The sequence below is a fragment of the Protopterus annectens genome, chromosome 9.part0 (assembly GCF_019279795.1).
Source record: "Protopterus annectens isolate FY-2018-M chromosome 9.part0, PAN1.0, whole genome shotgun sequence".
Classification (NCBI taxonomy): domain Eukaryota; kingdom Metazoa; phylum Chordata; order Ceratodontiformes; family Protopteridae; genus Protopterus; species Protopterus annectens.
In genome coordinates this window covers 164134243-164156768 of record NC_056743.1, presented here as the reverse complement: position 1 = coordinate 164156768, position 22526 = coordinate 164134243, and the positions used below count along the sequence as shown (strand labels likewise).

Genomic DNA, 22526 nt, shown 5'->3' with positions numbered 1-22526 from the left:
TAATGGCTTAGTTGAACATGCAGCTTGTAGTGCAAAGAATTTGATGGAAAAGTCCAAATAGGAAGGAACTGATGTATTTCTTCTTTTACTGAATCTTCGAAACATTGCTCTTTACCAGACTCTTGGTTCACCTGCTCCAAGACTGATGTCCAGACAAACACAAACAACTCTTCCAATTCACAGATGGCTATTAGTGCCAATTGCAAAGAGCAATGAGGTAGTCAAAGCTTAACTATCAAAAAACGTTATTTGCAAAAGGTATACTATGACAAAACCAGTAAACCTCTTTAACCATTATCACAAGGTGAAGTTGTCTGAATGCAAACTTAAAAAAATCATAATAACATGAGAATTGTAAGACATTTGTGTTGAACCAAGGTCTTACATAATTAAATCCGAAGGTGCTGATTACAGAAGAAATAGCAGACACATTTTGCCTGTCCCAGAACCGAAGCCACAACAAACTTTGTACCAGTGGTTCCAGTTCTTGACTAAATTCCTAACTGATCAAGTTCCGGAAAGTGAACAAGCCTTGTTTGTATAATTCTGATATACCAAATGATTCTGTGTCAAATAAATCTCTTGAGACACTGTATTTCTAATAATACTCAAAATTTATATGTGACAAGGGCAGGAAGAGTCTGCAGACCTAATCTTAGATATGTACATTAAATTGCATTTATAGTCAGGTAGCCAGTGTTGAATTTGTTTATACAATGTCTAATTCTTGAACGTGTCTCAAGAAATGTCAATGCAGATATGTGCATGTATTTACAATGGGCACAAAGTAAAGGGGGGAGGATGTTGAACAATGTGCTGTGCTATGCTTTTTGTACCTTGTCAGCCACTGTAGTTTAAGGAACTTTCCATGTTGGGGGTGATGGTATTAAACTAGTCGTACTGGGTATGTGTAACAATTGAAATATAGAATGTGCATGCAGAAGCAGCTGTATCGGGTGTACAATAAAAATATCTGTTAAACTGCCATCGTGCCTTCACTCGTCATTCAACATTAAGTTTGTCAACAATCCTTTCTACTTTCTTTTGCCTAAGTTTGTGCTAAGAATTTTTGTGCTCTGGAATTGTCAAAGAACAGCTGCTTAACAGCAATCTTTCTAAGCTTGTGCATATTATACAGATACTCTCTTATTTTCTCTTTAGCACTCTACCTTTAAACAACGTATTCTGTGAGATTCCCCGTATTGTGTAGTATTAACCTTTTGTCAGTTGCTCTGAATAATGGTTGTTACTTCTTAGCCATATCTGTTTTTCTTTTATGTCTACCCTATTTTTAAACTCCATATTTATTTTATCTCACTCACTAGCTATAACTTCTGAAGAAATTTCTGTTATAATTCTTGAATAATTTTCACTACCCAGTCCTTAAATTCTTCTCTTTGTAACAAGTCTAGTGGAGCTCTTTTGAGTACGTATGCTAACTTCCAATGGATGTGGCCTGAGCCTTTTAAAATAAATTAAATTATCAACTTAGTGTCCAGATGTTCATGTCTGTAGAAACATAGGTGTTGCCAGAAAACTGGAAATACCAAACTATTCAACACAAAGTAATCTTCCCAGTGGTTGCATTCATTTGATTCTACGTCTTAAACTGGATTTTATTATGCCACAGTAAGCACAATAAATATTCATTTTTGTAGTGTTGTGTAATCAGGTTTGATATCTCCGTAACCATTCAAAAACACATGTACTGGCAGCTGCATTTTCTTCGTACGGCAGTGAGCTCTCATATGAGGCCAAGTACTTCTGTCAACTGATTGCTGAGATATTTTGAGTACAAATAAATAATGTACAAATAATATTAAATATCTGTTTAGCTGCCTAGACAGAGGTCAGATACCAATAGTGTTGTGTTTGCCTTTATAAGCTTTAAGATGAAATCTTCTGCAAGAACTTACACTACCATTATATCTGTTATTCACTAGGTCATATAAATATGGGGAGATTCCTCAGGATTGGAGACCTGCACTTATTAAACCTGTCTTTAAGGGAAAAGGGAGTAGGACAAACCCAGAATCATACAGACCCTGAAGTCTACTTTCATGTTGTAGAAAAATAATGGAGAAGTTAATATTGGATAAGTTATTGTCAGAACTGGATAGTTTGGGACTTGAAACCATACATCAGTATGCATATGTTGAAAATAGATATATTACCACCTGTAACATATGATGTTCTATAACACCATAATAGCTGTGAATGAAAAGTTGTGCTGTGATATAATTTATATAGCTTTAACCTCAGCATTTGACAGGGTTATACACAAAACACTCATCAGTAAATTAGTACAACTAGGTATTGATGTACTTGACAAGATGGATAACTGCATGGCTTACAAATAAGACATGGCAAGTGTCACACAGCAACTGGACAGGTTGTTTATAGTCAGGGTGTCCCACAGGGCTCTGTCCTAGGCCCTTATTTGTTTAGATTGTATCTTTCAGACCTTACTTTTTCACCTGAGGTGTTCTACAGTCTATATGCAGACCTGAAAATGGGTAAACTGATTACAAGTGTTACATATAAGACATGTCTGCAAAATAACTTGACAAAACTGACCATTTGGGCACAGGAGAATAGTATGTTGATAAATACATCAAAAACTAAGCATATGAAATTTGGGAGACATAAACTGAAAGGTGACTATTTAATATAGCACACAGTGATTGAAACTGTAAACTCATTTAAGGGGTAGATTCAGCTATGAGTTTTTCTAATCATATCAACCAGTTGGTTAATGATAGTTACAGAACTATAGGCTGTATAAAAATATTTATAAAGTCTAGGAAATCCATCATAATAAAGTCATTGTTTGTTAGTTACATTAGACCCAAACTTAAGTATGGAATAACAATATGGAAACCCTACAGGAAAACAAGCATGAATATACTGGAAAGAGTACAGCGGAAGTATACTAAGGGCATCCATGGATGTGGAAATCTAAGTTGTTATGAAAGACTAAAATATCTGAACTTATATAGTGTCTCTTACATATATCTAATAGGAGATCTTATTCAGGTATATAGGGCATTAAGAGACAGCTACCTCTTGGAATGTTGGGTTATCAAAAAGTACTAGAGAATCATCAGACAACCTTTGTAGAAGATTCTGTAGGAATGAGAAATGTACTTATTGGTTCTCTGACAGAGTAGCTTATACATGGAACAGACTACCAAATTACATTAAAGCAAGTACTAGTTTAGATATTTTTTAAAAACAGCCTTGACATTTATTATGGGAACAAGTGTTTTGGTATAGTGGCAAGGTAGAACAGCATTCATTTCCATGCTTGAACTATTTGTATGTATGTATTCTAATACGGGGTTTGTGTCATGGGTTTGGAATTACAAATATGAACGGGCAATATTTAACACCTAATGACATCAGTAGGATGTAACCACAGAAATGCCTAGAGGAATCACTAAGCTGTAATGAGTGAAAGATGCATATATAAATAAAGAAGCCCCTACTGGGATCTTTTACCTCCACCAGAGCTGAACCTACTCAGGCATATGGGGCCTCAGTTTTAGGTCTCATCCAAAAGACAGCACAACTACGAATGCAGCGCCTCCCGTATGTTGTATTGCAGTGTCAGTACTAGAAAACTAACCCAAATACCTTGTGTGAGAATGGAGCCAACAACCTTCTGATCTTCCGGAACCAAAGGCAACCTACTGAGCTACTGAGATTTGTATCTGGTGGCTTTAAAAAGACAAGGACCTGTAGTTAGAAGTTCGAACCGTGGAAAAGTGTTTTACAATTATAGCTAAATAAATAAATAAATAAAATCAGAGGGTTATTGTGAACAAAAACTGCCAATTCCATTATATCCTCAAATTGAAGTTCCAGCATATAAGACACCGCTAATAACAAGTGCAAGAAGGAACTCCTTAGGATGTTGATTTTTTTTAAAATGATTCTTAAGGCAGCCACCTTTAGTTTCCTCTGTAAGAACCTGTATTGGGGACTTGAGGATCTGTACTTACAGCTCCCCCATACACTTGTCTTGCTCAGGCTGAGCAGAAAACTAGTAAAACTAATAAAAATAATTCACTTAGCAAACTTTTGTGATTCCTGCATTTTACCTCCTTTGTATATCAAAAATGATTGACAGAAGATGAGGTGCATCACAGAAAGCTACTCATACAGGACAGTGTCGGGCATTAAAAAGTGCAGAATGAACTACATAAAGTGAAAACAATGTTAAAATGTCAAGAGAATGAAAAAAATGTACAGTAGGTCAGACATTGGAAACCAGGGAGTTAAAGATTTAGATGAAGTTGCTCAGGAACTGCATCTATTAAAAGGAGTGCATCTAGTTGAGCAGGGGAAAAAAGTAAAGTTATAACAACAGAAGAAAAAAACAGAAGCAAAGAGACTGAAACACCACTTGCCACTTGTACCAAGACAATGTCATTTAAAGGAAAATTCTCCTTTCAGAAAAAACAAGTCACTTTGATTCAGAAACATGTCATCAGCAACTTTGCTGAGCCAGACACTGTTAATGTGCTATACACAATGTGGCTGGAACAGCATTAATGTTTAAAAACAAAGCTGTGTAGAAATCAAAGCTCATTAAGAAATCCATTTGCAGCCAGATGAAGCTATGCAGTGAAGTAAAGTATCCCAGCGGTGATTGAGGCACACCACAAGTATGTCAGCTGCTCATGGCACCTCTGTTTGTGTCAGCACATTTACACATGCAGAAAACTGGGTGTCCCAGTAAACGTCTCACAGCATCCTTTCCGTCTGTCTTTTGGCAAGATGAATGGCTGAAGCAAGTAAAGGAAGCATACATGGCAAACAACTGAGGAAAGAACAGGATGGGGAAGAAGAGAATTGTATACATTTTTTGTAGGACAGAACATACCTCTGAAACTGTGAAATCAACAAAGTGTAACAAAGTAGTTTAGTATATCAGTACCCAGTTGGTGAATAACAGGTCCAGCAATGAAAAAAATAAGCACTAAATACAACAAACTGGAAGGGACAAAATAGTGATTGATGAGATGTACAGTTGAGAGGTATGTCAAGAGGGGTAGTTGAATGAAGAAAGGAGAGTTGAAATGTAAACCAGGTCGGGTTTGTGAGCAGAGGCAAACAAACACAAAAGACAAACAAGTCGGACATGGGAGGTGCTGACGCACTGAGCTAGAAGGGAGCACAATGGAGAATGAGATGTCATGCAAACAAAAGGTAGATAATGGTGTTTGGGAAGACTGGGCAACAAAGAATGGTGGGCATTGATAGAGAAGAGAGGGTAATGCCAGGATGGGGTTATGCAGTTGACATCCCTGCATACCTGCAACCCAGGGGGAGCTTAAACACCACCATGGGCTCACCCACAAATGGGCCCTATCTCAGATGGAGCGAGATTGCAAGACAGAGACATAACTCGATAAGCTACTGAAAGATGGTCGCTAGCCTGTTGAAGCTGGCATCTAGATTTTGATCAAACATCTGTCCCTTCATGTTTGCCAGCTGCTTTTGTGTAATAAAGGTTTCACCCCCCCCCCCCCCCCACTACCACTGCCACCAGCAGAAAGAATACCTGCTACCTACAGGTCATGGCTGGATGGTTTGGCTTCTGCAGCTGTTAACCAAACGGTGGAGGTGACCCTGATAGGCTGACCCTTGTATGGGGTAGATGGTTGTGCTACAGTGGTGAACTGGCAGTCCTTGGTGGGGGGCAGACACTGGTCTGTATGCTGCAGCATGTAATTGTAAAATAAACAGAGAAAAACAAGTAAAAAAAACAAGCCAAAAGTATGTAACAAAAAGAACAGCAGCAAAGAGACATGGGGTGGGGGGGGGGGGGGTGCAGATGCAATGAAAAAATTCAGCAGGTATGTATTGTCTTTTAGGTTGATGATTACTGTACTCTGAACTGAAGAAAATACTTTTCCTTGATTAACAGTGATAGCACGATACACAATGAAAAGTGGGAATCAAACCCACATAAGTTAGCAAATGCAATCTGAAAGGCAATGCCTTAAGTTGTTGACATTACCACTGCACTGTGCTGTCAAACAACCAACAAAAATCAAACACACACTATTACTTTTGAACAATGTTTCTTGGAGTTGAATTCTGCTGTAAAGAACATATGCTATAATTGCAGTCTGCAACTATAAGCTTAGTAGGTACATAGACTTTAACATGGGTAACCGTGAAGCAGCATGAAAACACTGCAACTAGCAGGTGTACCCCTCCAGTGGCTTGTAAGGTGCTCCATCCTCCTGTACAGCTCCATGTTTCTTCTATAGCTTCAGGGGGTGTGGTGTGGAACAGGAATATGTAAGATTGATTTACTATTCACTGGCAGTATGCATGTGTAACTGAGAAGTATTGCTTGTAGTATATTGCTTGTGGTCTGCCTGTAACTTTGGCTTCCCAGTCTCTTTTTGTTCACTTTAATGACAGTGATATTTCTTTCTTGTGAATGGGATTCTAGTAGCAGAAGTTGCTGCCTTGTCTAGAGAATTGTATGTCTCAGTTTTGTACTGCGGGTCCTCATAGCCTTCTTGCAGTAAAGATCGACAATGGTCTTGATGGAGTAAATGGAGGAAATTTTTGATTGCTCCGTGCACCTCTGCTGAGCACTGCAGGATGCAATATCTTCACCAGACATGTTTGATGTCTGATTAATAGCATATAAATGTGGCTGGCATCTCTTGGTCATGCTTGTGTTCGATTTACATTCTTCCTCTCATTATGGGGTAATTCAGTTGCACGATTTGGGGTCAATGTATCATACATGGTACCATAGCAGAACATTTGTATAGTGGACTTTGAGGTGTGAAAAATGGTAGCAGCCTTGCTTTTGCGACATTGATAAGCATGCACTATAGTGACTCCATAAGAAAAGTGTGGAGTCTGTGCCCTACTATTGACCAAGAATGAGTGATGTTGCCCACAGGTACTTAAGCTTGTGCATGATGTCCTATAGAATTGGAAACAATTCTATCTAAGTGGGTACAACATGTAAATTGAGTGATTCAAAAACATTTAATGACTTGAGCCCTCTTTTGCATAATCACCACAGATTATTAAGGTCATAATCAGTGCAATGTAAGTGAAAGGAGACTGCAGAGAGCCACATTGTGCTAAGTATGAGGTCATAAAACTTCAGTTAAGAAAGGCTGTACTGGTGCTGTGTTGTGAAATATGTGCTACATTACATTTTGGTGGGAGTTGTTTTTTTTTTCTCTTCTATAGCACATGGAAACTACATATACTCCCCTGTATGCGACAGCATGGCGTTGAAGAGCTGATGAGGTATTCTCAAGTTAGATTCCCGAGATACCTCCACCGTGTCCCCTGTTGGTCTGTGGAAGGTTCCTGCAGGTAGTATACATAATGCCACACATACCTCCTGCAGATAATGTATACCTATTTGCTCTATGTCCTGCATGTAAGTAGAGCCTTTTCTGCAAAAAGAAGTTTTAAGGAGAAGAGAGATTTTTTGAGATTCCCTTTTGCTGGGTTTTTGGTATTTTTTTTTTTTTATTTTTTCAGGTTCACAATGTTATTGCCATGAAGTCTATGAAATGTTAAACAAGTTTGAATGACATAGTGCCCCCTAGGGAGATGAAGAGCACTACCATGGCTCATAGCAGCAGTAAAAGCTTCTTGCTATATATACAGTGGATATAAAAAGTGTACACACCCCTATTAAAAGTCTAGGTTTTTGTGATATAAAAAAATGAGACCACAACAAATAATTTCAAAACTTTTCCCACCTTTAATGTGACCTATAACCTGTACAATTCAATTGAAAAACAAACAAATCTGTTAGGGGAAAAAATATAAAAAACGTAGTACAATATGCTGGTTGCACAAGTGTGCACACCTTAAACTAATACTTTGTTGTGTGTGCACACCCTTAAACTAATACTTTGTTGAAGCACCTTTTGATTTAATTACAACATTCAGTCTTCTTGGGTAGGAGTCTTGTCAGCATGGTACATCTTGACTTGACAATATTTACCCACTCTTCCTTGCAAAAGCTCTCCTGTCAGATTGTGAGGGCATCTCTTGTGCACAGCCCTCTTCAGGTTACCACACAGATTTTCTATTGGTTTTAAGTCTGGGCTCTTTCTGGGCCATTCCAAAACTTTAATTTTCATCTGGTGAAGCCATTCTTGTATTGATTTGTATATATGCTTGGGGTCATTGTTGTGTTGAAAGGTGACATTCCTGTTTATCTTCAGCTTTCTAGCAGACACCTGAAGGTTTTTTTGCCAAAAGTGACTGGTACTTGGGACTGTTCATAATTCCCTCCACCTTGACTAAAGCCCCAGTTCCAGCTGAAGAAAAGCAACCCCAAAGCATAATACTGCCACCACCATTCTTCACCGTGGGGATGGTGTTCTTTTGGTGATGTGTTCTTTTGGTGATGCGAAGTGTTAGTTTTGCGCCAAATGTACCTTTTGGATTTGTGGCCAACAAGTTCAGCCTTGGTCTCCTCAGACAGTAACACATTTTCCCACATGCTTTTGGAAGACTTGATGTATTGTTTTGCAAATTTTAGCCAGGCCTGGATGTTTTTCTGTGTAAGAAAAGGCTTCTGTCTTGCAGCCCTGCCCCGTAGTCCAGACATATGGAGAATGTGGGAGATTATCAAATGTAGTACACAACCAGTACTTTTCAGAAATTCCTGAAGCTCCTTCAGTGTTGCTGTAGGTCTCTTGGTAGCATCCCTGACCAGTTTTCATCTTGTCTTTTCATCACTTTTGGATGGATGTCCAGTTCATTGCAACATCATCGTTGTCCTATGTTTTCTCCACTTTTTGATGGCTGTCTTCCATGGTATATCCAATGCTGTGGAAGTTTGTTTGTACCCTTCTCCTGACTGATACCTTTCAACAATGAGATCCCTTTGATGCTTTGTAAGCTCTCTGCGAACCATGGCTTTTGCTGTAGCAGGCAACTGAGTAAATGTCAGGAAAATCCTACTAGGACAGCTGAACTTTATTTGGGTGGTGCTGCGGTAGGGTTGTCACCACACAGCAAGACGTTGTCCCGTTCGATTCTCAGCTAGAGCGTCTTCTGTGTGGAGGCATGCGTGAATGGGCTTGCCTTCGTTGAAGGTTGTGCGTCAGGGCTGGTAACTCGGCACGTAAAAATCCACTACCAAACATTAGCGGACCGGAGTTCCTTTGTGGCGACCCCTAACCGGGATAAGCCGAAAGACACAACAACAACAACTCAGAGTCTCTTTATTTGATGGCAGGTGTGTACCCAAGAAGACTGAATGCTGTAATTAAATCAAAAGGTGCTTCAACAAAGTATTAGTTTAAGGGTGTGCACACTTATGCATCCAGCTTATTCTATGTTTTTTATTTTTTTATATTTTTCCACTAACAGATTTGTTTGTCTTTCAATTGAATTGTGCAGGTTATAGGTCACATTAAAGGTGGGAAAAGTTTTGAAATGATTTATTGTGGTCTCATTTTTGTATATCACAAAAGCAAGGCATTTTAACAGGGGTGTGTACACTTTTTATATCCATTGTGTGTGTGTATATATATATATATATATATATATATATATATATATATATATATATAGGTATAAACAAATGTTTGAGTAGCCCCAGGCATTTTTCAGTGGTTCAGTAGTATGACCATGATGTAGCCATGTTAAACAATACAGTAACTATTTTAAATGTCACAATCCACTACAGTGAGTCCTGAAACGTAAGGACTGAATGGCCAAATGATCGATCTTTTATATATGAAGTCCTTGGTACCATTTCTCAGAATATTCCCTTTTCTTTCCAAGATATGGCATATAAGTTCAGGAGGTGTGGGGGCGTGTCACTCTGCTAAAAGAAGTTTTAAGGAGCAGAGACATTTTCGAGATTCCCTCTTTGGTTGTTTTTTGGTCTTCCCCAGGTGAGTGCTGTTTCTGGTAACTGAAAATTAAGATAAATGCATGTCCATCAACTTCTGCTAATCTGATGCAATAAGGTAGCGATCAGACTTCAGTGTTAGTGTTGTCCCTCTGTTACTAGTGGCTTAAACAGGACCTTATGTTAACGGCATGTTGAACCATGTATTTACAACATGTTTAATAAACACAAGAACTGCTAGGTCTGTTTTAAAAAAAAATCAAGACGTTTATAAATTAAGAACTGTTGGTAAAGCAGTAAAAATATCCAGCCAAGTACTGTCTCATCCAGTAGCCAGATTTTTGTGTTTTTGTTTGTATTGCCTCACTTGAGGCTTTCCTGTTATGCTTAATGATCTAGTGGGTTGCTCGGTAGAGGGTTGTTATGTAAATTAAGAGGTACTATTGTTTTCCTGATGGAGTATTCCTAACAGTACCAATAAAAATACATTTCCTGTGTTTACTAGGTAAAAAAAAAAATACCAAGTTGCAAGTGGTAGAGAACACCCTTTGCAACAAAAATATTTCATTCTCTTTCCCCCTCATTGTGACATCACATTCAAATAATGTTGGTCAAATATATGCAACACCTCCAGTTAAAATTAACATAGACCCTAAAAAGCCAATACCCCAATTACCACAGTTTCTTTTATCTTGAGAGGTTGAAAAAGTGAATTATCTGTTTTTTGATTCTTAGAACAAGGCATAATAATTTCCATACATTGTTGGCAACACTCCAACAACAAAAAAATAAAATAAATTTTTTAATTTTTGATTTGTGTTCTACTTATTTCTGCTCATATTGATGCAGATAGAGGCACCTGTTTGCCTTTACCTGTAGAGAACAGCAATATACCAGAACTGTTTTTGGTATACTGAGATTTTTAGTCACCTCCTCTATTTTCACATATTTTAAAAAGTATATCTAAGTATTTGGGGGATACAACCTTAATACAATGTACAGATTATCTCATGTCAACCTGACTTTGTTGAAAATCATGTAAAATGAGACATTGTTTATTGGTTTCCTAAGTATTTCTTTTCCTTGTGTGCCCCTTTCTGGATTTCTGCCTGACTCCTTGATAAATGTACCCAATGCTTCGTACAAATATATTTGTGAGTTTCATCCACACTTGTGGGCTTAAGAATGATTTACTTCTTAGACATCATTAGAACATTTCTTTCACATAAATATGTTGGAGATGAAAGCAGTCCTACTGATTCTCCAAGCCTTCCAGGACTCCCCTCTGGTAGAAATTCTGACCGTAAGATCCAGTATTACGACAGTTGTATGGTATATTGGCAAGCACAAATGAACAACCTGAGCCCTACTGCATGATTCTGGGAAGCTGTGAGATGAGAACTGGCCAGGTTCAGTAACTACTTTCTAGTTGCCATCCCTATTCCCAGGGAGACCAGTTCCTTGGCAGATAAGATGAGCGTCACCTGGCTGCTTGGTCCCTCATATCCTTGGTGACAGACTAAATCTTCCAAAAATGGAAGAAACTCTATTGTGACCTTTTTTCATTCATAACCATCATCAAATGCAAAGATGTATTTTCTCCCTCATTCTGTCACTAAGTGGCCTCTTCAGAGATGCCCTAGCTCACAAGTGGCCAGCTGGACTTCTGTACTTTTCCCCATATCCTCTGATGATGAGATTGATACAGAAGGTGAAACTCCACAAAGCCAAATTCATTCTCTTAGCTCTGAACTGGCACAAAAAAAAAAAAAAAAAACTATTGTCCCCTCCAGTGGTCAAATTTCAACTAGACATTCACTCTCCGACAGTAACTATCTCCTCTTCCAGTAGCTGCCACTAACTCTGGATTTCAGGTGAAATGGTCAATGTACTATCCTTTTCCTAAAAGACAATCTGAGAAAAACTCATTGGAACATGCCTTTTGATGTGGGCCATTGTTAAGAGACTAAATTGTTTCTCTTTCCCATTCCTACAGTACTTGACTATCTAGTAAGTAATTTTGATACAGACTTGAGTTATTTTCCAGTTAAATTTAATTTAATTACAACTACCGTCTACTTGCCCCAGGATGAAAATGGTATTCCTGTAGTCTTACTGAAAGTTTCAAAAGTTTTCTTAAAATTAACTTTCTTGCTTTGTCTTCCACTGACAGTTAAAGCAAGAAAGTACCGACACTGAAACATGCTCTTTTTTCTGAAAAAAAAATGACACAAACTCACTTTGCACTAGCAACTACTGGAGCTTTAAAATATCTCACTTGGAAAGCACTTTCCTTGGTCACAAGCAGTTCTGACATAAGGATTTCAAAACTCTGCTGTTTCTTTAGAACCTCATTACTTGGTCTTTTATTAAAAAAAAAACAATATTTTACTCTTGGGATCAGTCTGTCTTATGTGCCTAAAGCTGAAGCAAATTTAAACCAGTATATTAATTTACTTAGTTTCTTAGTGGCCCACTCAAACTATATGGTGTGTCTGTTGCATTGTGTGACAGCTAAGGTTCTATGTGGACAGAAATCCTTACAGAAAGGCATAAATACTTTTTTGTTTCCTTTTCTCCCATGTCCTTAGTACAGCTTTCTGAAGTTACTCTTGCCAGATGTTTAATTACATCATGTTTTGCTACGTTGGCATAACAAGCTATACTCACTGTACAGGAGCTTGTAGCTACCTTGGTAGCTTTGTTTAAAAAATGTGCTCTTTATAGTATTTGTGCAGCAAATATATTTGCTGAATACTTTGCAAAGAAATATAAAGTGAATCTGATCTCTAGGTCATAATCTGCTTTTGAGGCTACATGGCTACTGTTTTCAAGGGTGTATTCTCCTAGATATCCATCCAATAGGAAGAGCTGAGAATTCTGTCCTGTGAGTTACAGAAGATGGAGTCACTCCTATCAGATTCCAAAGCAGTAACAATTAATCTGTTGAAATAGGAACGGCAGTAGCTGCTTTCTCCCACCTTTGGCGTAGATTGTCCCTTTTGTCATGTATGTTTACTTTTTTTTACTATTACTTTAGATTGGCTAATCTTAGATTTGGCAAGGGGGAACAGGGAAGTGTATCCTGGGATGGGGAGATTGTGAGCAGCCTGAGAATGTTTGGATTACCAAATGATCCTAATACCTGTAGCCTTAGTCCTGTAAATTACAGAGGATAGACTCCAACAGATGTAGTACTATGATAAGTGTACACCTTTCATTTCCTACCGTCTGCAGCTGCACAAACAAAAAGTAGGACTGTACTGCCTACTTTCAAATGTCTCCTCTAGGAAGGATCAAAACACCTGCAGAAACAAACCACGGGTTAAATGTATGAGTGTCAGTAAAGCATCATAAAATGTCAGTAGTATATTTTTATTCATGAAGCATTAAGAACTGTAATAAGGTGAAGTAGTGTAACATTTAAATAATTACCTGATTTTTTTTGTTGTTGCTTTTTTCCCTAGTGCTCCCAAAACTTTCAGAAATTACTGCTGCAAAACCAATTGTACACAAAGAAAAGTGTGAATTAAAGATTGCAGTGGACGGCTTTAAACCTGATTACATAGAAGTTGCCTGGCATATATGCTACTCTGGAATTGAGACAAAGATTGGTTCTTGGAAACCAAGTAAGATTCCATTTGTTTTTGGTCCACGGAAGATGATAAATAGTAAAGGTAGTGAAAAAGAAGACTGGCGTACTGTGACATCCAGTATTTCAAAAAACAGTGATGGAACATTCAGCATTTCAAGTAGTGTAATATTTTTACCAGACATTGACAGAGATCCTGGCACCACCATCATCTGTAGTGTGTTTCACAAGTCAATCCAAGGGTCAGAAACAAAGAAATTCTGTGTAGAAGAAGTAAGCGGTGGTAAGTAGAGTGCTTTTGGTAACGTTCATGATTGCTCTACTGGCATGTTTTTTTTTTGTTTGTAAGGTCATACTAGGCTGTTTATCCAGTGGACCATCTGTAGGCTTGCAAACAGTCCCACCTGTTTCCACCAAGACATGAATTTAATGCCAGACCCTGACTTGGTTGTGACCCCCTTCCATAATAGCTACAGGGGCCAGACATTACTTATGTTTGCCCATCCAGTTGCCCAGGATATGTTTGAAAAGGCTCATGGACCTACTCTTCTTAACCTCTAAGCGGAGTCTATTCCTTATGAGGTGTTTTCTGTGAAAGACATCTGTCCTGCTAACAGATCTGTTTGTTTTTGTGGAAATTCAGATCATTTGTTTTATAGCTGCGTAGGAGGTTACAAAGGACCAGATCTTTCAATGCTATATAAGTAAAGGAAAGTTTAAATTTCAATAGTTGTTCGGAAGTTGAAAAGAGGGAGAGCACTTTAAGCAGTCAGGGTATCTCAAGGAAGCCATACCCTTGATTTTTTTTGTAAGGAAACAGTGTGATCTCTTGAGCTGGGTCATATGCCTTCCCAAATGCATTGATTCTGTTACGACTGGTTGACCCTGTTCATGCTGCTTATAGGCACTAAATTTGAGTGCACTGTGACCTTAGACGTAGTGCATATTCACCCCCTTTTGACACTGTCAGTCTCATTATTCTAATGATTACAATTGCAGTCTTTAGAATTTTAATAGGAGGGGATGGCCAGCTTATAGCCCACTTTCTTACCTTCAGGGAATGCATGGTTTCCCTTTTCATAGAAGTAACTTCTGAATGAAACCAGGCAGTAGCTCCAAGCTCATAGACAGATTTGGAACTGGAGAGTATTTGTTACCATGTGTAACAATCAGGCATTGGGTGCATTGCTTAAACATGTACCTTCTGGCCCAGGGAGGTAATGGCCTTTAAGTGAAAAAATCCCTGGGTCTTATTAATGATATCCACTTTGCTACCAATCCTCACCATCTGCTGTAAGCTGAATAGGATGAGTCACCACCAGCAAGACCAATCTACTTGGAGTAACCCTTCTTCCACTCGTTATTGTGGAGAAGAGGAGTGGGAAGCTGAATCAGTAGTTATAAAGCTTCAAAATCTGATCTTATTTCATCTTTAGCCCATAAAATCTTCTATAAACCTAACAACACCCCTATTTTCAAGATGCTTATTTCACCTTATTACAACCTCAAAAGCCTACGTTCTTCTAACAAGCATCTTATATCAACTTGTAAATCCAATAACTTGGCAGGCACCTCCTTGTTTTCTAACACAATAGGAAAAGCTTGGAACTTTCTTCCTGACAACCTCACTGCAATCTCCTCTCTTCCCTGCTTTAAATCCCATCTCAAAACTCATTGGCTTTGCCCCTGTACTAACCCTGACTAGCTTGCCTAATGCCACTAGTATGTTTTTCACCTGCTTACAAATTAGTACAAAAACTTACTTTTCTGCTATCTTTCTTTATTTTGAACTCCCTCATCCTGTAATTAAAGTCCTGTTGTTGCTTCTGTAATATATGTCACTGCTAATTTGTGTTACTTCAGTAATATATGTCAGTGCTATTTTGTATTTTTTCTGAGTGAATTTTTGTAATGTTGCTATTAATATTCATTTATTTTTTCTCTTGGAGCTTTTCTCCCCAGGCCTCTGCTGAAAATGGACATATATCTAGTTGGACCAGCCCGGTCAACAAATGTAAAGTAAAAATCAAATAATTAAATAAATAAATAAAGGTCTGAAAGCTTAAAAATAATGTAATGTAAAAGAATTTCTGTGTACTGTGTATTGTGTGTATGTCAGTGTTTTTTTACAGCAGTAACTTGTTTGATATTGATGTTTGTGGTGCTATTGTTTGGTAGATGTGACTGTCAAAAAGAGTCTCAAGCAAGCATTGGCAGTTAGGCACAAATGTAATTGTGATACTCCTCCACTCTTGCGACTTTTTGATCTTTATTTCTTCACTTCTTTACTCTGGCTCCACCCTTGGGTCTTGAACTGTTGGGATTGGGCATATGTTCTTTTGAAGATACTTTTACAGAGATAGGCACTATGCATTTGAAACCTTGTCAGACTGCCTTACAGGTTACTGATCATTTCAGTAATGGTCCATAATGGCTACAGAAGTTTTTCATAGTCAGTGTTGCAGTACCGATTCTTGGGTCTTCCTGCCTTGCAAAAGCATGCAACTGGCCCATTTTCCAGAGTCTTTGTATTGTCCTCGGTCTACAGATCTCTGATGGCCAATAGCCGGACATTATGGTATAAGAGGGGCATCTTTAGCACCATCTTCGGTTATTTCTTGCCATGCAGTCTGATGTGCTTCTGTGTATAGACACTCGCTGTCCATTGGTCAGTTCACTTTTCTCCAGGGTTTTCACAATGAATTTCAGATAAGAGCTCCACTGGGGAATTCTTTCTTCTGATTAATGTTCAAAAAGTTAATAACTGCTTAAAGTGTGGCAAGCGTACATAACGATTTTAGTTCGTTTTGCCTGTTTTGTTTTGGGACTCAGCATATTTCCACTTGTTATACTTGTGCTAGATTTAGAGTTAAGGCCCTTAAGTGTAGGGCTGAAGTCCTCATGGCACACATGGAGTCCTTGGACCTGGCTCATGCTGCACCTTTGCCTTCCCTGGCTCCTACCACTTCTTTACCAAAGAAAAGCCAAAAAGCCAAAAGAGGAGGATTCTGCAGAAGATGGCATTCCTCCCACATCTGTGTGTAGGGAAACTGATGACCATAGTTTGGCACTTTTGGAGCCCCCAGAACCAATGGCTTCAAGGCCCTAGCCTTCTAGAGTGACCCCTCATGAGGCCACCGTAGCAGCAAACCACTAAGTTCTATTTTCCCCATCATCTGCATTGTTGGGTCTGAGGTCACTGAGCAAGCCTCAGTTTCTGATTTGTCCAAATGTTGGTTAACAAGGGAGATGGTTTATCTCCTAAGGTTGTTCTGCAGGAACACATTGATTTCAGTGTGACTGATGCTTTGGTCGCCTGACCACAAATTCATCCACCTCTTGCTAATTGGATGCCTAAACAGAAGAGACCAGTCAGAATACCTCAGCCTACACCCCGGCTGACAGCTACTATTAACCAGGTAGAAATTCGGCACCGCCTTAAAATTGCCAAAGAATTCATGGCCATTTTGAAGTCCAGGGAATCCATGCAGGCACTTCTGACTACCTGGCTTCTGCCAACAAAAGACCAAGATAAGTCTCTTCATGAAGACTCTGACTTCAAGATCTGAGGATGAAGAAGAGTTGTCTTAGTCTGAACACCTCTCCCCTCAGTCCTGTCCAGATTATGACTTAGATGATACCCTTTCTATTGCCTCTCCTGCAGGGGATTTATCCTTTGGGGTACATTGCACAAGATGCAGGTCATTCAAGGAATAAGCAAGGAATCTTCTCAGTCCTAAACCCAGTGCAGGTGGCTCCTAAGCTTGTCATCGCCCAGACCACTAGCTATTCCACAGGTCCATGTGGTATTAGATGCTGTCTTCAGACATTGCTTTTCACTTAGACTTTCTCCCAGACACCCCATGGAAATCAGAGCATTTTTACAGAATGCAAGACACACACACACACGCACCTTTACTAGAACTCCTAAGCTGATCCCTTTGTGGTCTGTGCTGAAACCTTTAAGGGTGCACATAAGCCTGCTTACTGATGACAGGGAAGGTAGACTGCTAGACAGGTGTGGAAAAAGACTTGCACATCTTTTACCTTCTCTGTGAGGTACCTCAAGTACCAGTTATCACAATGTTGAAATCCTTGCAAGAACATATCATTACCAAAGCTGTGGGCATTGCAGATAAGATGTTACTTAAGGCCATACTGGCACAGCTAGAGCAGCACTCCAGGTTGCTAGGCATTCCGTAAAGTGCGCTTTAGATACATCATGCAGCGTAGCTTTCTGTTATTCACAGGCATGCTTGGCTGAGGACCCAACCACCTTTTGTCCAAGTTAAGACTGTCCCATTGGATAAAGAATTCCTGTTTGGGTGTCCTGCAGAGAAGGTTTCAAGAAACTTGACAAAAATGGGAAATGAAGACTGTGAAAGAATTTTACTTTTCTCCATCCCTAAATTATCCTTCTAAGCCGTGGCCTGTGCCCCTTAGGCAAGATAAGGGGAGGGCCTTCCTGATCAAAAAGTCATAGACAGTTCAGAAGTTGGCAGCCTGAACCACACCCTAGACCTGGGTGGGGGTTCAAAGACTCTGCCCCACCAAGAGAACAGCTGTGACTATGCACTGCTCTCCTGCCTTTCTCCTCACCAGCCTCCTTCCATTCCACTGGTAGGACTATCTTCCTTTTAAAAACAGTGGAAATTTATCAGTTCCGATCAGTGGGTACTAAAAATCAGAGAGAGAGGTTACTTTATTCAATTCAGACAAAAGCCTCTCTTCGTAAGGATTTCAAAGCCCTGAAAGACTAGATACACCCCCCCCCAATCTTTCAGAAACTCTTGCAACAGGTCCTTGCAGGAGAAGAGACTACAGGGTTTTACTCCAGGATCTTCCTTGTCCTAAGAAAGGAAGGAACTTAGAAGACAATTTTAAACTTCCAAAATTAAAGAAGTTCCTGGACGTTCCCAAAAATGGTAACCAAACAAACAATCCATGACAGTGTTAAAAAAGGAAGAGGTGAAATCAAATCCAATTTACACTTGGTTCCCAAAAAATGCCCAGTCTTCAAAAATGCTACCCATGATCTCTCCAGGGGCTTACATGGTTACTTTAGATCTGAAGAATGCCTGTCTTCATCTGCCTGTAGCAGAGGAACAGATGCCTTTGAGTCATAGCAGCAGGTTTGCACTTATAGTTCTGTGCTTTACCATTTGGTTTATCCACTGCTTCCAGAGTTTTTACCAAATGTCTAGCCCCAATCCTAGCACATTGCAGAACTCTAGGAATAAACATTTACCCCTTCCTTGATAGTTGTCTCATCTAGGGGAAAAACATACTGGTACTCCTACTAGCCTTATAGACTGCTATTGGCTGCTTTCAGTGGGTAGGGCTTGCCGTCAGTCTCCACAAGACCCAGCTTCAACCCTAGGCAAAAACCTCCTTTCTGAGTGCAGTGATAGACTTTGGACAAAAGAAGGCCTACTTAAACTAATACAAGGTGTTCTTGCTGACAGATTACCTTATCAGCTTACTGCCAAGGAAGATGGTCACAGCAAGGGAAAATCTAAGGGCATTTTGATTCATGGCATCATACAACCTTATGGTCCTCTGTAGCAAAGTGACACATGAGGAATACTTCAGTAGTTCCTAAAAATATGTGGGAACAACATTCCCAGTCTCTGGAAACCCTCTTCTACCATGCTTGAAAAAGGAACTGCTTTGGTGAATACACACCATGAAGCTGAATCTAGGCGCAAATCTTTTTTGTCAGAGACGGACAAGACCATAACCACAGACATTTCCAAAGTAGTCTGGGGAACACATTTAGGACCAGTGAAGGTGCAAGGAGTCTTGACTGTAGAGCAAAGAAAACCTTATATAAATCAGGAGGAGTTACTGGCAGGTTTTCTAGCATTGAAAGTCTTTCAAAGTGACCTGCCCCTAGGAGCACTGCAAATGCGAACAGGTACCATAGTTATGTGGTACATAAACAAGCAAAGGGGAGCTCATTCATACCACCTGTGCAGTCTAGCAATTAAAAATTTGGCTGTTGTCATAACAGTTGCAGCTGACACTGATAGCATTCTACATTCCCGGCCAGAACAACACCTTGGCAAATCCCTTGAGCATGGATATTCTGATGGGAAGGACTGCTGTGATGCTAATAGCTGGCTGGGTATGGTAAGTGAGTGCGGTTTGGACAGTTTTTAATGTAGAATAAGTGGGATGTGTTGGAACTGGTGAAAGGTTTAGATGAGTGGAGTGATCCCAAGCATGCATAGTGAAGGTAAATGGAGTGGGGCTATTTCCCAAGAGAGCTAAATGGAAGTAGAACTACAGCAAAAAACAATTTACTGTTAATTCCCGACAAATGAGTAATTACTGAAAAAAGTACCTCTTTAGGTATAGGTGAGGGATAGGGATAGCAGACTTCTGTGGGGAATTCTACTTTGCTACTAGGGAAGAAGTAGCATAGAGTGTCACCAGCATTTTCTCCCTCCAAGCAGTCCTTGACAGGGTAGAAATAAAGAAAAGAGAGAGAGAGGCTGCATGTAGAATTATGGTTTAATGGTTTATACCTGATTATTTGCACATGGCTGATTTGGACAGTTGTTCACCTTTTCCCCCTCCTGCTGTAATGCAGTCCATTAATATTGCTAAAGCCAAACAGCTAATAATATGCACTATGTTGGAAGACTTTGTTATATTCTTGGTTTGATAAGGAGAGAGCCATTCACCTACGAGTGACTTGATTGTTGCAGGACCACTGTATTTGGACTATTTTCAGTGCCATTCAGAGGGACTGTCCCTCTCGTACAGTGAATTATGGGTTGTGAAATCCAAGCAGTGTTTCTTAGCAGGGGTTATGAAGGCAGTGACTATAGTAATATAAAAGGCTTAACTGTTTTTTTTTCTGTGCACATTAATGACTCCCTATTCTGTGATATGTAGTGTTGAATATACTAAGTTCCAAAGGAGGTTTTTGTTGGCTGAGATACCGTGCAGGTACCATTAGTTCATATGTGATTGCAGCATCACACCAACAGAACCCATTCACACCTTTAAAATTCAGTCTGCAAAGGGTAGAGACCATCTCATGGCTCCCATTGTCTTGCTGACTGCAAAACCAACTACTGGTTCAGAAGTTCTTCGTGTTTCACTGTTGCAGTCATCACACTTGGGTTATCTGCCTGCAGGTAGCCCTCAGTCGGCCCGAATACCAGAGTCTTGGGATTTCTGCGTCGGACGCTGTCACCTCTTCCATGATGCCAGGTCATCAGGGGTATAAAACATACAGCTGATGCCATTACATCAGCTTTTCTTGCTGTGTGGGAGCCTGAAGCAGAAGCAGTTCACAAGTGCCGGTTGGCCGCTACCTGAAATTTTCATTTTTTGAGTTTCAAACCTGAAGTCTTCTAAAGCTAAGTACCGCATTGGGGGGATCCTTTTTTCTTGCTCTTACCAATGTCAGAAAAAATTAACAATTTTCTTGCCTGTGGAAAGCAAATACCTCACAAAGATGTTCATTCTTACTGCGTCACCTGTTTAGGCCCAGACCATGACATTCCTCGTTGTAGGTTTTATACTTTGTTCAACGCCTGAACTATTCATCGGGCTATCTTTGTCACTAAATTCCTTCGCTCTCATTCTCCGTTTTCCGATATGGCTTCATTAAGCCATCTGACTACCGATCTTCCGAAAAAACGTAAGGATAAAGACAGAGACAGACCACATAGGTCCAAAACTGCCGGCAATGCTTCCGTTAAGCTAGTTTCCAGTCCGCCAGTACTCAGTGAGGTGCTTTTGCAGCCCTGATACCCACTTCTACAGATTCACAGGCCTTTACTGAGACCCATTCGGAGTCCGGTATGCTGCAAGATGCTTCTTTGACTATGGAACCTGTGGATGTCTGTACCTTGGATGGGTCCAGAGGCACTGTGCAGGCACCGGCTTCTGAGGGTGTATTCAGTCCCTCCCAATGTTAATATTAAACAGACTACTTCATTTTGACTAAAATTACGAAATTTCTCAGGCCCACAGTTCGCACTATGCCTAGGAAACCGACGACCAAATCACATTCTCAAGCTCCCATGCCTCAGAAACAAATGCTTAGAATTGCTGAAGACCTTATTATTTTAATTAGGGGAAGCCAGCCTTCCCCACTAAAAGGCAAAGAATTGATTTTCCTTCTGATTATACAGACCCATGAGTCAGATGACTCTGACCACTCTGATTACCAGGACATACCCTTATCCACCTATGAGGATTCAGATGCAGTGGATTCCATTCCCTCTGCCTCCCCTCCAGAGGACTTTTCTTTCAGTGAAACCTTACATATCCTAAGAGGTCTTTTCTGCTGGTAATACCAGGACTACCCTCAGTCAAAAAAGAGACTCAGGGAATTTTTAGACTTGCCTCAGCACAGGCCTCTAGCTGTACTCCTTGTCCTGAATATCATAGACGATGTCTTCATGGAGTCAAATCTTACCCCTAATACTCCAGCTCCTAGAAAGCCTGACAAGTACTACAGAGCAGTTGCACACAAACCCACGCTCGTTCAAGCTTGCACGGCCCAACATCATCCAAGGAAACAAACAAAGGCCAGCAAAACGGTTCAAAAGGCTTTATTGGAATAAAGCAGGTGCCAACAGCACCATGATACTCTCACCATAGCAGAAAAATATGTAGAAACATAACCTCAAACTAGTTTCGGTGAAACACCTTCTTCAGTGAGGACAAATAACAAAGTACTACAGAGCACCTGACTCCTCACAAATTTCTCTTTAAAAATCCTGCTGTGGATCCAGAGACCATTTCCCAGGGACCTAAAGGTGTTAAGGCTACTACAGCTAAAAATCCTACCCCTTCGGACAGGGATTCTAGGGCTTTAGATGGATGGGTTAAGAAGGTATTAACCTCTGCAACTCTTGCCATCAAGGCTTTAAATTGCCAGTTTCACATGTTGAAGTACCAGCAGCATATTATGGAACTAATTAAACAAAAAATGTTGTTGATTCCTGATTGTGCAGAAAATAAAGATTTACAAGAGTTAATGCATTCTGCAAACCAAGTTAGTAAACATACTTTGCAGTGTGTGTTTGACGCCTT

The 22526-nt window shown here is 39.8% G+C and overlaps 1 protein-coding gene across 1 annotated transcript in view; it reads left to right on the top strand.

The window, feature by feature from the left end:
* LOC122810504 overlaps window positions 1–22526 on the top strand; it is a 947661-nt gene that overhangs the window by 416957 nt on the left and 508178 nt on the right. The window contains exon 5 of the mRNA XM_044082086.1: window positions 13342–13749. Coding sequence (XP_043938021.1) covers window positions 13342–13749 — 408 coding nt within the window. The remainder of the gene's footprint in view (window positions 1–13341; window positions 13750–22526) is intronic.